Source organism: Saccopteryx bilineata, chromosome 1 (genome assembly GCF_036850765.1).
Source record: "Saccopteryx bilineata isolate mSacBil1 chromosome 1, mSacBil1_pri_phased_curated, whole genome shotgun sequence".
In the NCBI taxonomy this organism is placed as follows: domain Eukaryota; kingdom Metazoa; phylum Chordata; class Mammalia; order Chiroptera; family Emballonuridae; genus Saccopteryx; species Saccopteryx bilineata.
Genome location: NC_089490.1, coordinates 255,758,939 through 255,775,437, shown reverse-complemented (window position 1 = coordinate 255,775,437; position 16,499 = coordinate 255,758,939). Strand labels below are relative to the sequence as shown.

The window sequence follows — 16,499 nt, the reverse complement described above, 5'->3', positions numbered from 1 at the left end:
AGTTTCAAGTTTCTCTTCAGGCACTCCCCAAAGAGTTCTGCTCTGCCCCTGTGCCCATCATGCCAGCCCACAGAGGAAGCCTGGAAGCACTTTGTGAAGAGTCCAGCCTGAGAGGAGCTAGATTCACTGGTGTCCACTGCCTTGGCACATCCAGCTCCCTCCCTGCTCCTCTCCCTCCACCATGTTTTTATAAAGCTCTTCTTTTGAATCTGTTTTGCCCCCTCTCTTGACTTCTATCTTGAGGGAGGGAAGAACTCCTTCACGGGTGACACCTGGGCTATGTTAGTCAAGAATTGCGCTCAAAGGAGCCTGAATGAAGTTCAGTTAAGGAGAACATCTTTGTCAGGTGACGAGTAAAATCTCATCAGCATAGGGCTACAACAGGCTGTGCTAATTCTTTTTTCCTTCCTCATTTTGCTACTACTTTAGGTCAGGCTGTGAGGGAGGAGAAAGCTCATGGGTTCAAGCAACTGAACATCAGGGTGTCTGCAGTGGGGCAGCCAAGAGAGGAAGCGGCAGAGAGGCCACCAGATGCCACATTCTGCCACGGTGTGGATCATGTTAAGACATTTGGGTTTTCTTCTAGGGACAATGGGAAGCAAGCCATTGAAATGTTTTGAGTAAGGAAGTGGCATGAACTAGTTTACATTTTACCAGGAAGACTCTGGCGGCTGTGCGTCCACACTGCTGGAGGTGGAAGGGTGGGGGGGCTGGTGGTATAAGCAGCCAGTGGGAAGTTCTTTCCAGGCTGATACCTAAAGTGCTGCTTCATTCTTTTATATAACTTCTGGGGGACAACTAGATGGGAAATTCTATTAACACTAGCAACTAAAGAATGAAAGGCCTTCAAACATGCCATATATGAAATGAGAAAGCCCCATAGAAAGCACATTATGAGACTTTGGTAACAAGCAAAAACAACCTTATAAATGAAAATAAAGTACTTTTTATGTGGGAAGACCCAATAGTATGAAGATGTCAATTCTCTCCAAATTAACCTAAAGAGTCAAGGCCATTCTAATAGTATCCAACAATCTTTTTAGATCTTGGCAATCAAAGTTTATGTAGAAGGAAACGCTATTTTAAAAGGCAAGACATTTTATAAATTAAAACAATGTGTGTGTGTGCCTTTCAGGATATCAAAGGATAATACAAAGTTATAATGGTTTAAACAGTGTAACGACAACATTGACAGCATAGCAATTGGCTCAGCAAAGATATATATATAGGCCAATAGAGCAGAATAAAGGACCCCAAACAGAATTACAAAGAAAAGTTGAGTCTTTTAGTAAAAAGTACATTTTTTTAGAATAATTATCCCCGCATTCTTAGCCCTAGGATTGTTCCAGGATGATTACCAGTCAGATGTCAGGCAGTCTCGATGACAACGCCAGGTGGTCCAGAGAATGAGTGCCAGGAGGTCTGGTCACATCCAGTGGTCTGGATTGTGGGTAACAGGTGGATATCAGGTGGTTTGGATATGTGAGTCCTTCGGGAGTTATTCAGAGGATAATGCGGAGACCTAGTGTTTGTACATATGTATATTCAGCAATGACCAGAACTGTTAAGTCAAAAAGTTTTAGTTCCCAGTCTAGTTAGAGCAAGAATAGAGTCTTTCCTCATGCCCAACCTACATAATGTTAGTTTAAGCGACTCCATTTTATATGTTCCCAAACTCCACTCTTTCCTCACAGCCTTACCTTAACCATGAACAAAAATAAACATCAGTAGAAGTAAAGCATGCAATTCAAAAACAAAACTATCAAAGGATTAGGAAAAAAAGTAGAATTTTCTATTATATTTAGATCCTAATCAAGACAAATCCTGAGGGAAGACTGACAAATTTGATCTCAAAAGAAGTTAAAACCACTGTAAGACACAATACCATGTAAATAAAGATAAAAGAAAATTGATGGCCTAGGAGAAAATATTTGCGATATACAGGATTTTAATATCTGTAATTTAAAAACTGCCCATATAAATCATTTGAGAAACAAAACCCAAAAGATATAAAGAGGCTCTCACTAGAAGAAGACATAAAATGGTTATTTTATTCAACCTCACAAGTACTTGTCTAGGACGTACAAATTAAAGAAGCCTACAAGATTAAAAGAGATTAATGATGTTGTGAAGTGAGGTTGTGAGCTATGGCCACTCATACATTGTTCCCATTTTGGAGAGAAATGTGGCACTACCTATCAAACTGTTAAGTGTACACATCTTTTAAGTGTCTGTAATTGTAATTTGTTACACAGCAATAGATAACAGATACCAATTTTGCTAGCTAATAGTAGGGGTGCTGCCATAACAAATAGCTAAAATGTGGGGGCGACTTTGAAATCAGGCAACAGACAGAAGCTGGAATGACTCTGAAGACAGGATTGGTGAAAGCATGAAGTGCCTTGACAGCTGTAGAAGCCCAGACTTGAGGAAGGTCACTTAAAGAAGAGTGAGGAAATCTTACTGAGAACTGGAGGACATGAGACCCTGTTACGTCCTGGCAGAACTACTGGCAACACAGAGGCCTGCAGTGATGCAGAAAGTGGATGCTGTGCCTACCCGATGAATTTGTAGTCTAAGATTGCCAGCCAGAGCGTTCAAGATGCGTCCCAGCTTCATCTTCCTGCTCTACTAAAATGTGAAAGGAGCAAGATAAGCTGAAGGGACAACTGTTAAACATAAAGGACCCATGACTTGATGGTTTTTAAAATCTTCCAGACCCTCTAGACCAGTGGTCCCCAACCCCCAGGCCGTGGACCGGTACCAGTCTGTGGGCCATTTGGTACCGCTCCGCAGAGAAAGAATAAATAACTTACACTATTTCTGTTTTATTTATATTTAAGTCTGAACAATGTTTTATTTTTTAAAAATGACCAGATTCCCTCTGTTACATCCATCTAAGACTTACTCCTGATGCTTGTCTCGTAAGTTCGAAAATTATATTTAAAAATACCACAGTTTTTAAGCTGCTCACATAATTTTATTTTGTGCATTTATCTGTCCCACCCTAAAGGCAGGTCCGTGAAAATATTTTCTGACATTAAACCTGTCCGTGGCCCAAAAAGGGTTGGGGACCACTGCTCTAGACAGCCAACACCACCAAAATGAAGACTTGGCTTTCAGATAAAAATCAAGTCCAGGAACTCTTAGGAAAACATGATCTAAACATGAAACCAAGGTTGTGATTGTAAAATCTCTTAAGACCTCAGAAAGATCTATATGGTGGTGTCTTGGAGTATCTGTCAATGAGACAAGGCCACATAAATATTTTAAGTGTGTGCCTGACAGATCCTGTCACACTAAAGGATTTCTGAGGATGTTATTCCTCAGAAGAAGTCCAAGGTCGAGAAGGGCATATCTTGAAGAGATTGGTGGGTGTAGTTTTTGTCTAGACTCATGAACCTCAGTGAGATGCTCAAGGAATCAACAGTTTTTAATAGAACTATATCAGCAGCAACACTGACCTGAAAGGAACAGGAATAGAACCAAATGAAAAGAGGTCTTTGTATGCTCAAAATTCTACAAGTAGAAAGCAGACTGAAATATCTACTCAACTGCAAACACAAACTACTTTTCATGAAAAAGGAAAAAATGAATCAGAAGGCAGAACTGAAAGCCCAGAGCATGGAGTCAAGAGCCATAGATTTTTTTTTCCAAGCTTTAGAACCTAATCAAGGAACTTCCAACATTTGCCTGGCTGGATTCTGGAATTGCTACAGACACCTTGATGCCTCTGTTGAGCAGAGCTGTCTCTAGTGCAGGGGTCGGGAACCTTTTTGGCTGAGAGAGCCATGAACACCACATATTTTAAAATGTAATTCTGTGAGAACCATACAACGACCCGTGTTCGTTATGCATTATCCAGTAAATATTTGGTGTTGTCCCGGAGGACAGCTGTGATTGGCTCCAGCCACCCGCAACCATGAACATGAGAGGTAGGAAATGAATGGATTATAATACATGAGAATGTTTTATATTTTTAACGTTATTGTTTTTTTTAAATTAAAGATTTGTAGCCATCAAAAGAGCCACATCTGGCTCGCAGGCCATAGGTTCCCGACCCCTGCTCTAGTGGTTATTCTATGTCTGTCCCACATTATATTTTACATGCGTGGGAGACAGATAACATGCCTCTTTAGTTCACACATCTTCTAATTAAGAGAACTTTACTGGAAGATACATCTAAGGAGCCTTATTCATACCAAGAGCTAATTTAGGTGCCATCATTCTAAATTTCAAGCTGATGTTGTAAAGGGGTAAGACTTTTGAAATTCTTGAGAGGAAGGAAATATACTTTGCATATGGGAGGAATATAAATAATTTGTGATCAGAGAATGGACTCCTCCCTTCAAAAGGTGAAGCCTGCCTGACCGGGCGGTGGTGCAGTGGATAGAGCGTCGGACTGGGATGCCGAGGACCCAGGTTCGAGACCCCGAGATTGCCAGCTTGAGCGTGGGCTCATCTGGTTTGAGCAAAGCTCACCAGCTTGGACCTAAGGTCGCTGGCTTGAACAAGGGGTTTCTCAGTCTGCTGAAGGTCCGTGGTCAAGGCACATATGAGAAAGCAATCAATGATCAAATAAGGTGTCACAATGAAAAAACTAATGATTGATGCTTCTTATCTCTCCGTTCCTGTCTGTCTGCCACTGTCTATCCCTCTCTCTGACTCTCTCTGTCTCTGTCTCTGTAAAAAAAAAAAAAAAAGGTGAAGCCTAATTTTGCTCCCTGTGAATGTGGACTGGAGTTAGCAACTCATTTATAAGGGACAGGAAGTAGAAGTGTCACTAACAAGATCAAGTCATATAAAGGCATTGTGGCTTCTTCCACTGCGTGGGCTCTGCCATGCTGTCAATATACACAAGAGGCACATGTGGCAAATAACTGAGGACTTCAGCCAACAGCCAGCAAAAGGGAAACAAATAAAAAACACAAAAAAACCTCAGGTCTCTTGCCAACCACCCCAGAAGTTAGCTTAGATTCAGGTCCTCCAGCATCAGCCAAGCTTTCACAGAAACCCTTCAGATGTTATACTGAGTTGTACACTTGAAAAATGTAGTTTGGTGAAACATGTCAACCCAATAACTTAAAAGAAAAAGACTACAAGCTTAGCTCTGCCTGGCGTTTCCAGCCCCCCAGCCTGCCCTGTGGGTTTCAGGCTTGCCAACCCCGCAAATGTCTGAGCAAATTCCCCTGCTGGTTCTGCTTCTCTGGAGGACTCTAACTGATACATCCACCCACCAGAAACAGGTCAGAAAATACAGAAATTCAATAAGCTTGTCGTGTCGCTGCACCCTCACTCAGCACCCAGCCTTGCACTGCCTCCTCTGGGCCTCGCCTCTGCACACCTGGGAGAACACAGGCCACAGCAGTCCAGCCACCGTGAGATAACAAACTGGTATCTTTGCTTTACAGTTCATATTTTCTAAACCAAAATATCAGAGCACATGGACTTACAGATGTAAGTGTACTTATAGAAAAAAGAATAGAGAATCTTTGAAACCAGGTCTGTTCCAAAAAATCTGGGACGTATAATTACTATACAGTATTTATATATCATACAAGGTTTGCTTCACCCCAATCCGTTCTCCTGTTTCAGATAAACTCTAAATATGCCTCACAAGGCCCAGCTTCTATGCACCGCAAGACTGAGGATCTCCCAACTATTTAACAAATAGTCACTGAATATGTGGCAGGCCACTGAATATGTAGCATTTCAGATAAAAGTAAGAAAATGCCATTTCTCTCACTAATAGTTCACAGCCTGCTGGGACAGCTGGGGCAAATAAGGGGGCAATCACAAAACTGAATACAGGGAGTCCTTGGGTTACAAGTCTCAACATATGATGTTTCGAGTGTATGATGCTCACTCCCATAAAAACTTTAAAAAATTGTCTGACAAGGCAGTGGCGCACTGAATAGAGCATTGGACTGGGATGCTGAGGACCCAGGCTCGAGACCCCAAGGTCACCAGCTTGAGCACGGCCTCATCTGGTTTGAGCAAAGCTCATCAGCTTGGACCCAAGGTCGCTGGCTCCAGCAAGGGGTTTCTCGGTCTGCTGAAGGCCCACGGTCAAGGCACATATGAGAAAGCAATCAATGAACAACTAAGGTGTCGCAACAAAAAACTAATGATTGATGCTTCTCATCTCTCTCCGTTCCTATCTGTCTGTCCCTATCTATCCCTCTGTCTGACTCTCTCTGTAAAAAAACAAACAAAAAAACCCCCAAACTTTAAAAAATTGAGTGTTTCAGTTGTTATGAATGTCTTGCAATGTTATAGGCAGATTTTGGATGAAGAGAAGTCATCAACTTTCCAGACTAGCCTAGGACAATTCCTTTTTTTTTAATTCAGTGAGCGGAGGGGAGGTAGAGACAGACTCCCACATGTGCCCAGACCTGGATCCACCTGGCAAGCCCACTAGGGGGCATACTCTGCCCATCTGGGGCATTGCTCCATCACTCAGCAACTGAGCTCTTCCTAATGCTTGAGGCAGAGGTCAGGGAGCCATTCACAATGTCCGGGGCCAACTCACTCCAATTGAGCCATGGCTTCAGGAGGGGAAGTGAGAGAGAGAAAGAAAGAGAGAGAGAAGTGATAGGGGCAGGGGTGGAGAAGCAGATGGGTGCTTCTCTTGTGTGTCCTGGCTGAGAATCAAATGTGGGACATCCATATGCCAGGCTGATGCTCTACCACTGAGCCAACCAGCCAGGGCCTGGAACAATTCTTCAAAAAGGTAGAGAGGCCTGCAACAGATCCTGTACCCTCTATATCAGCTGCTTCTCGAGATGAAACACCTCGAGTGCAGGTAGAATAATCTCCAGCGTCTCCTGCATGTTCCTTAGGCAATCCTGATTGACTTGACCCAGTATCTCCAGCACCTTCTGCAGGTTCTCCTGCCTCTCCAGCTTCCTCCTCCCTATAAGTCACTCTCTTCCACTTTGCAATGACCCTTCCAGTGTGTAAGCCAACCACAGAAATAAAGGTAAGGAATTTATTTTACACTAATTTTTTGTCATTTTTTCTGTTACTACAGTACAGTGTACAGTACAGTATATTCATGTCCTTTTCTTTTTTCTGTGGCTTAGTGGTGTTTTTATGTTCTGGATTATGATTTTATAACTGTGTTAGGAAAGGTAAGTGACTTAGGCTAGGGTGTGTTTCAACTTACACCAAAATTCGGGTTATGTCACTGTCGTAGGAACAAAACTGTGTTGTAGCCCTAGGACCCCTGTACTTGCATCCTGGCAAAGCCAGAACCCAGATACCCTTCAAGGCTGCACCACCCCACCACAGAGGCCCCTACAAGAGTGTTCCCCTCCTGTGCCATATCGTCCCTTTTTAAATTCAACAAAGGTTATCTGTAGTGTCCAAAGTAACCAAAATCTTTCTGCTCTCAGCAGCCCAGGGTCATCTTGGCTTAAAACAAACAAACAAACAAACAAAAAGCCTTCAAATGAATGCAACCCCTTGAGAGACTCTAAGCCAGAATCACTCAACTAAGACTCCTGAATTCTTTTTTGACAGAGACAGAGAGTCAGAGAGAAGGACAGATAGGGACAGACAGAAAGAAAGGGAGAGATGAGAAGCATCAATCCTTCATTGCAGCTCCTTAATTGTTCATTGATTGCTTTCTCATATGTGCCTTGACTGGGGAGCTATAGCAGAGTGAATGACCCCTTGCTCAAGCCAGCGACCTGGGGCTCAAGCCAGTGACCTTGGGCTTCAAGCTAGTGACCTTTGGGCTCAAGCCAGAGACCTTTGGGCTCAAGCTAGTGACCATGAGATCATGTCTATGATCCCACACACAAGCCAGCAACCCTGTGCTCAAGCTGGTGAGCCCACACTCAAGCTGGCAACCTTGGGGTTTCAAACCTGGGTCCTCCATGTCCCAATCCGATGCTCTGTCCACTGCGCCACTGCCTGGTCAGGCAACTCCTGAATTCTTAACCCACAGAAACTGTGAGATACCTCTTACCTGCTGTTCTTTTAAGCTCCTAAGTTTTGGAGTAATTTCTCCCACAGCAATGAAGTCTTAATTTAACATACGGTATTTTCAACAATATGATTGGAGATTGAATCTTGGAGACAATGTACTTTGTTAATCTTTAATAAACAGTAAAAAGTGGCAGTAAAGAAGGCTACTGCAAGTAAAATTTATGTTAATTATATGAAGAGGGATGAATAGTGTGACACTGAGACTTGCTTTTATAGAACTTTAAACATGTCCCACAAAGTTTCTTTGAAGTCTTTTCTTGTTTCTTATCAACATTTTCAGAATGCTAACTGTAGATTTGCAGTTTTGGCCTAATATCCCTTTCTCTTTCTTGGGAAACAAAATACCTCTTCTCCTTTTGGGAAAGCTGAGCTATGTTGGTCATGTGACTTCATTAGCTCTGCCTTAGGAGTGGGTGTGCAATCAAGTTTGTCAACTGGGATCCTTCACCAGGACCAGTAGGATAAGTGGGGGACATAAACTTTCTTGAGGGGCTGTACTTGATACCCAAGGTATCGTAATGAAGAAAGAGCCCATTGGAGAATGCTGCCAATACAAAAACCTGAGTTGAAACAGAGATATAAGGGGAGGAGAGGAGAAGAGGAGAAAGGAAGGACAAAGGGAAAGGGGGGAAGAAAAAGAGGGAGAGAGAACTTTTGAATCCCTGCCACACTGGATCCAATTGCACTGTTTCTGCTTGCTTCTAGATCTGTTACATTATCTCTAGATCTGTTACTTTACTAAATATTTATATAGACACCTGTTACAAATAAATATTTAAGTTGCTTTTTGGAATTCATTATAAACATAGTATCTTTTTTCTGGAGTGGGATGGGTGTGCCCAGGTTTGACACACAGGGCTGTCACTCTAAAACTTCCAAAATTTTAAACTATTTAATCATCTTATTCTAACATTGCTTTATTTTTTTATTAATTTATTATTTTTAAATTTTTATTCATTTTAGAGAGGAGAAAGAATGGGGGGCACCAGCAGGAAGCATCAACTCCCATATGTGCCTTGACTAGATAAGTACAGGGTTTGGAACCAGCGATCTCAGCGTTCCAGGTCGAGGCTTTATCCACTGTGCCACCACAGGTCAGGCCCACAAACATTGCTTTATTAAATTGCCTTTAAACCAGACTTATTATAATAATTGCCTAATTATTATTGAATGAGTTGAATACATCTTTGACACATTTTCATTCCATTTTGCAAGTCATGTTCATAAACTTAAAAAAAAATTATACTGCCAATATTAATGCCTCATTACCAATACATTCCCTCTTTGTATCATCAGCCTATTAACTTGGTCCACGGTGTCCTTTTGAAGTTTTAAAAAGTCCCTCCCTCCCCCCCAAGATACTCTCTCATGGAGGATCTTCTGCATAATTTTCAACTTCCCACAAGCTCAAAGCTGTGCCCTGGGGAGTTCTGATACGAGGCTTTATTAATTAAAGCTGAATTGCCGTTATAGGAGAGCCCAGATTTAGGAATAAAACAAATCACCACCTCAGTGACCTGGTGTTTGCGGTAGGTGGACAGGGTGCCCGGTTGCTGGAGCTCTGCAGTTCACTGTGGCCCCCGCGAGCAGAGAGGAAGCGACCGCAGGCCGCCGCAGGCCGGCGTGGGCCGGGCTCTGGGACAGTGGGCGCGGCGGTCTCGGGCCCCACCCGCCTGGGGCGGTGTCTGGGCGGGGCGTGCGGTCAGCTGACTCGGTGACTAGTCGGCCCCGCGCTTCCTCCTCCGGGCTGAGCCCGGCAGTCAGGTGCTGTTCCCGAAGAACTGGTCCGAGCCTGAGAGAGAGCAGCCGAGGGGCATGGAGCGGCGCGGGCTGGGGCTTCCGAGGCTGCTGGGGCTGCTGGCGGCGCTGGCGGGGCTGTCGGAGCAGGTCCCCCACGCCCCCGCCGCGCAGGGCACGGTGCTGTGGCCCATGCCGCTGTCGGTGCAGACGACCTCGCGCTTGCTGCACCTCTCCCCCGAGAACTTCTACATCACCCACGACCACTCTTCCAAGGCTGGCCCCTCCTGCACCCTCCTGCAGGAGGCCTTTCGGCGGTGAGTGCTCCTGCCCCGTGGCCGAACGGGAAGGAGACCCGGGCACCCCGGAGCGGGCGACACTGGGACGCTGTGCCGGCGCAGGGGCGAGGGGAGGCCCTGAGCGCCCCTTAGCACCTGCACAGCCCCCCAGCCAGCCGGCGCTCTTATCCCCAGGCTAGAGACGAGGAAGGTCTCCGAGCCGGTTAGCGACTTGACCAAAGTAGAAGATGGCAGAGCTGGCTCGAAACACGGAACGACACCCAAGCTCTTCCCTTCCCCCTCCCACCTCCTCAGTGACAACCTAGGCACTCGGGAACCCTGGCGTGCGTGTGGGATACTCAGTGGGAGTAGGCTGCTCAGAATCTGTGGCCATGTTCGCCTCGGAGGGGAGAATTTGGTGGATAGAGGGGAGGAAGGGAGGGAAGGAAAAGGCAGCTTATTTGAAGGGAGTTCTAGGAGGAAAATGAGTGCTTAAAACCAGGGAGTCCCCAGAGTTGTCATTTATAGGCCATCTCACCAACCACCCCCAAAATCTACATCAATTCAGATGGCAGAAAGTCCTTAGGGTGCAGCACACTGCCTAAAACTCCCTTCCCTTCCAAAATCTGTTTCATGTGAACAATATTCAATGTTTTCATCTAATTCCTATGATGTGGTCAGTGCACTGCAGTACCTGACTTTGTTTCCCAGCACCAGTCTCAGGCTCACAGGCAGAGTGAACTGTATAATGGGGAGGCAGCCCACAGCCTAGCTTTGCTAACCACACACAGGCACGTTGCACTTAGGGAGGTAGTTCAACATGCTGCATGCTGTTTGTTCCCTGTGAGACTTGTGTGGGCAGCAGTGCCCTGAAGGTGAGTTAGTGCCCTGAAAGACTGTGCGTTGGTCCTGTTTGTATGGGGTGGGTATTGTAGCTTAATTGTACCCGCAGGACACCAAACAGCTGGTGGGTGTCAGTAACACCCGCTGGCCCCAGATAGGTCTGGAGCTCAGGCCGGCCAGGCCCTGATAGCTAGCAGAAGTGGCTGGTTCTCTCCTTCAGTTTTTACAACTAAATGGATTTTACAACTAAATGGAACACTTCAGTGTTCCAGGTCAACACTTTATCCACTGTGCCACCACAGGTCAAGTTCAGTTTTTAAAACTGAATTTTCCACCTGACCTGTGGTGGCGCAGTGGGTAAAGCATTGACCTGGAATGCTGAGGTTGCCAGTTCAAAACCCCGGGCTTGCCTGGTCAAGGACATATGGGAGTTGATGCTTCCTGCTCTCCCTCCCTCTCCCCTCTCTCTAAAATGAATAAATAAAATCTAAAAAATATATAAAAATAAATTTTATTTCTGTAGCACATCACTAGTAAAACAAGAACTTGGTAATATGCTGAATTGATATGAGTATGGCAAGAAAGCATGGGTGACATAAATTAACAATGGTTAGATAACCAGGACTTGAATCAGTCTGTGAGACAGTTTAAAAACAAGGCTTGGCATTCCAAGGCAGTGCAGGCAATTATCTGGAATTTGCCTAATTCTTGCCCAGGGTGTGCAGCAACTATTAATTATACCCGGCATTGTTAGGAAGCAGGTTTTAAAACATCCCTTGTGGCTAAGACTTGAAAGCATTCAGGTGAGCATTCTAGGAACTCAGGAGGGGCAGTGTCTATGTCCCAGTAAAAGCATGTTGGGGTTGGAAAGACTGAGAAGCCATGGAGACATTCCAAGCTTCAGGCAGTTGGGAATACGCACAGGCGAGGCCCCAGATTGTTCCGAATCCTGTCTCTGAAGAGCCCAACTTCTATCACAAATTCTGCTTTGAAACAGTAGGCATTTTGCAGTCAGAGTTGTTTGGGGCATGCTTCCTCAGCTTCTAGAACAAAGTCCATGGCATGTTAGTCATTTTTTTAAATGAATAGTTTCACTCTCTCGGTTCCTGAAAGGCTAAATAAACCCACATAAAGGCAAACCTCAGTGACATCGAAGGTTCAGTGCCAGCACAGAAATAGAGCAAGCCTCATAATAAAGTGAGTCATGCCTGACCTGTAGTGCCGCAGTGGATAAAGCATTGACCTGGAAATGCTGAGGTTGCCGGTTTGAAACCCTGGGCTTGCCTGGTCGGGGCACATATGGGAATTGATGCTTCTAGCTCCTCCCCCTTTCTCTCTGTCTCTCTCTCCTCTCTCTTCCTCTGTCTCTCTCTCCCTCTCTCCCTCCTCTCTAAAAATGAATAAATAAAATAAAATAAATTTTTAAAAAAATAATAAATAAAGTGAGTCATAATCTTTATGCTGGTGGAGGGTCTTCTCTTCAGTTTGTAAAACACACATCTGTGAGGCACAGTAGAATGAGGTCTGCCTGTACCTTGGACTCCACTCCACAACCCTCTGAGTTTGCTGTTAGAATTTTAATATCCAGAGCCAAAAGTTTCCTTATTTGGGACAATCTAACACCAACTCAGATCTCAGAGCTGCTGGCAGCTTTACCATTAAAAATTTTTTAAATTGTGACCCTGGCCGGTTGGCTCAGCGGTAGAGCGTCGGCCTAGCGTGCAGAGGACCCGGGTTCGATTCCCGGCCAGGGCACACAGGAGAAGCGCCCATTTGCTTCTCCACCCCTCTGCCGCGCTTTCCTCTCTGTCTCTCTCTTCCCCTCCCGCAGCCAAGGCTCCATTGGAGCAAAGATGGCCCGGGCGCTGGGCATGGCTCTGTGGCCTCTGCCTCAGGCGCTGGAGTGGCTCTGGTCACAACATGGCAACGCCCAGGATGGGCAGAGCATCGCCCCCTGGTGGGCAGAGCGTCGCCCCCTGGTGGGCAGAGTGTTGCCCCTGGTGGGCGTGCCGGGTGGATCCCAGTCGGGCGCATGCGGGAGTCTGTCTGTCTCTCCCTGTTTCCAGCTTCAGAAAAATGAAAAAAAAAAAATTTTTTTTTAATTGTAATAAAATACATATAAAATAACCATCTGAACCATTTTTAAGGATAGAGTTCAGTGATCTTAGTTTCCTTTTGAATCTGTCAAGGTTTTTCTCTGAAAAGGGCCCACAGCACTGTCCTCTGTTCCGCTCTCACTGGCCACCTTCCCTGCACTTCCAAGTGCCGTGAACTTTCCTGTCTCCCCTTCTTTCTCTGGAAAAACACAGGGTGTTCTTATTAGTAAGTAGCATATACAGCCTTCTGACCCACCAACATCTATAAAATATTATTTAAATAACTGCTCTGAAGCCTATCCGATGTTTTATCTTTTAGCATATTCAAATGTTTATTTAATGTCCTCTTTCTCTGATACCTGGATGACAGCAGAAGGTAAAATTTCAAGGCCCTAATGAGAATCCTGTGGTCTGATAACATTTCTTGGAGGTTTATGTATCAGCTAGTATACTTTTGTTGGAAGGTAACAGGAACCCTAACTCAATCTGGCTTAACAGTAAGAAAACCTATGATCTCACACATCAGAAAGTCCAAAAGCAGGGAAGATTTCAGGGCTAGTTGACTATTATGGCCCAGCAGGATCAGGAAATCCACATTCTTTCCATCTCTGCTGTGCCATCTTCAGTGTGGATGCAACTGGTCGAGGTATCACATACAGAGTTTTCTTCTGTGGCTCACTTAGGAGAAGAAACTTCCTGCTACACCCACCTCATCACTGGTCAGAATTGGCTTGTACACTCCAGAGTGACTGGATTACCATCACTGGTTTGATTAGTGGTTCTCATTACGGACTTCATATGAGTCACCTGGGAGTATGTAAGAACTTTTAAAATTCCTATGCCTTCATTTACTCTCCAGGATTCAGATTCTGTAGGTCTGGACTCAGTATTTTCAAAAAGCTCTCTAGGTGATTCTAATGTGCAGTGTGGGGCGAGAGCCTCTACTTGGACTCATATGGGGTAGCATGGTTTTGAGGGGTCAACAACAATGTCTGCTACCACATATGTATTTAAAATGTGGCTACAATAATTTAAATTTTGAATTTATTTCTCACACAGATATTATGGCTATATTTTTGGTTTCCACAAGCGGCATCATCGCCTTGCTAAGTTTCATGCTGAAACGGACTTACAGCAACTTCTCGTCTCTGTTGTCCTTGACTCAGAGTGTGACACTTTCCCCAATATCTCTTCAGATGAGTCCTGTGAGTACTTGTGTACAGTTAATGTATCAGATTTAAGGCTGTTACAGACTTAAGTGCCAAAAGCAGTCTCCGTGCCGTGATCTCTTGACTAGTGAGTTTATAATTCCTATTTTTAAAATTACCATTGAAGTCTGATGATAAAAGTACAGTGAGTGAAGAGGAGGAAGTAAATCATTCATAACTCCAGCACTCAGTAAACCACTGTTCTTTCAGATCTTTTAAGGAGTAATAAGTTTAAATATTTTACATAAATATAAACATGATAAACAATGACATGGAGCTGGGATAATTTTGTACATGTGGTTTTGTATGTTGCTTTGATATAATACAGTATAAACATGTATTTCACTATTTTTCTATTTAGTGAAACAGATATCTTTTTTTTTTTTTTTTTTTTTTTGCATTTTTCTGAAGCTGGAAACAGGGAGAGACAGTCAGACAGACTCCCGCATGCGCCCGACCGGGATCCACCGGGCATGCCCACCAGGGGGCGATGCTCTGCACATCCTGGGCGTCGCCATGTTGCGACCAGAGCCACTCTAGCACCTGAGGCAGAGGCCACAGGGCCATCCCCAGCACCCAGGCCATCTTTGCTCCAATGGAGCCTTGGCTGCGGGAGGGGGAGAGACAGAGAGGAAGGCACGGCGGAGGGGTGGAGAAGCAAATGGGCGCTTCTCCTGTGTGCCCTGGCCGGGAATCGAACCCGGGTCCTCTGCACGCTAGGCTGACACTCTACCGCTGAGCCAACCGGCCAGGGCCAACAGACATCATTTTTAATGGCTGAGTAATGTTCCATCACCATGTGGATGTGCCATAACTAATTTAGCTAATCCCTTATTTTTTAAATCAAGGTGATCTTTTTACCTTTTATTTTGAAGACAGATCTTTGCTTATGTCTATGATCTCTATTTATAATCTAATTTGACACAAAGATAATGCAGAACTGTTGGGGTGGGGGGATGACTATTTCATTTGCTCACTAATATCCTCTAAGGCTTTTCCCAAATTGTTTTGGAGGGAATAAACATTTGGGCAGGCCTTTTCCTTAGGGTATACTGACTGGGGATAATGTGGAATTGTACCAAGGAATCAAAGAGGAGCAATAGAAGGACATGGGTGACAGAGATTCGTGCAGAGAACTGGTGAGCTGGGTATAAAAATAGAAAGGATAGTGTATATCTTAAGAGAAAAGAGTGATTCCTTTGTCCTTAAGACTGCCCCACAGACAGTTAAGTACATCTCTTCATCCTCGTGGTATAGATAAGACTTCTCAATAACACAGCTCTTTGAAAAATTTCTCTCCTTGCTTTAGCTATTCTTGGAAGAGAAACAGGATAATTAGCCAACATTAACCATGTGATTTTATTTGACAGTCAGCATTCAGGTACTATATGAGTTAGGTTTTACAGTCTGAATGAAGATAGAAATGGTCAGTAAATTATCAAGGAATCTTTGCTGACTGCTGGCAATATAATGATGTACTACACATTCCAGAAAAGAGACTGGAGAATTACAGCTTATTTTCCACTCACTTTTGCAAACCCTTTTTATTTTGAAAGAGTTCCTTGAGACAAACTGATTATGAAATTTTCTCATGGAAGGATAAACTAGTTTTAAATTTTAAATGAGTTTATGATGATGATGATAAAAGTAACACACACAGATGGAAACAAGATATCAGCTGCTGTTCCAGTGTGAGGAAATGTCAAGAGGAAGTGAAAAATGTTACAGCATTATCTACTAATAAAAATTGCATGCCCTCAGAACCAAAAGCTGAACAGTTTCTACTGTAGCAAAATAATTACATATATTGAGGATACTCCATGGCTAACCAGGGGGTAGCACAATGGCTAGAGCATTGGACTGGGACACAGAGGGCCCAGGTTCAAAACCCTGAGGTTGCCAGCTTGAGCGCGGGCTCATATGGCTTGAGCACAGGCTCAGCAGCTTGAGCATGGGGTCACTGGCTTGAGCGTGGGATCACAGACATGACTCCATGGTTGCTGGCTTGAGCCCAAAGGTTGCTGGCTTAAGCAAGGGGTCATTCTGCTCTGCTGTAGCCCCTTGGTCAAGGCACATATGAGAAAGTAATCAATGAACATATAAGGAGCCGCAATGAAGAATTGATGCTACTCCTCTCTCCCTGCCTGCCTGTCCCTATCTGTCCCTCTCTCTCGGCCTCTGTCACACACACAAAAAGGATATTCAATGCAATTTGCTTGTGTGTGTTTATGTATCAACAGGAACACACATAAAGCAATACTCTATTTTCTTGTTATACATATGTGTAACAATATGCCTAGGAAAAGCTTGATCATGTTTCCTCCTAAGACAGTAGAGGGAGT

The 16,499-nt window shown here is 44.3% G+C and overlaps 2 protein-coding genes across 6 annotated transcripts in view; one reads left to right on the top strand and one right to left on the bottom strand.

Moving 5' to 3' along the window:
• The window catches only part of GFM2 (GTP dependent ribosome recycling factor mitochondrial 2), a 105,764-nt gene that overhangs the window by 7,462 nt on the left and 81,803 nt on the right, over positions 1-16,499 (bottom strand). For 2 of the 5 annotated variants that reach the window (XR_010726838.1, XM_066241232.1), the window contains one exon: positions 11,472-11,896. Coding sequence is in view for 1 of the 5 variants with exons in the window: in XM_066241232.1 (XP_066097329.1) it covers positions 11,828-11,896 (69 nt within the window). In the remaining 4 variants the exon portion in view is untranslated. Of the gene's footprint in view, positions 1-1,067; positions 1,523-11,471; positions 11,897-16,499 lie in introns of those variants that run through there. The other 3 variants (XR_010726837.1, XR_010726836.1, XR_010726840.1) reach the window with 3 other exon arrangements.
• Positions 9,707-16,499, top strand: part of HEXB (hexosaminidase subunit beta) — a 29,155-nt gene continuing 22,362 nt past the window's right edge. The window contains exons 1-2 of the mRNA XM_066241274.1: positions 9,707-10,049; positions 14,009-14,154. Coding sequence (XP_066097371.1) covers positions 9,811-10,049; positions 14,009-14,154 — 385 coding nt within the window. The 5' untranslated portion in view covers positions 9,707-9,810. The remainder of the gene's footprint in view (positions 10,050-14,008; positions 14,155-16,499) is intronic.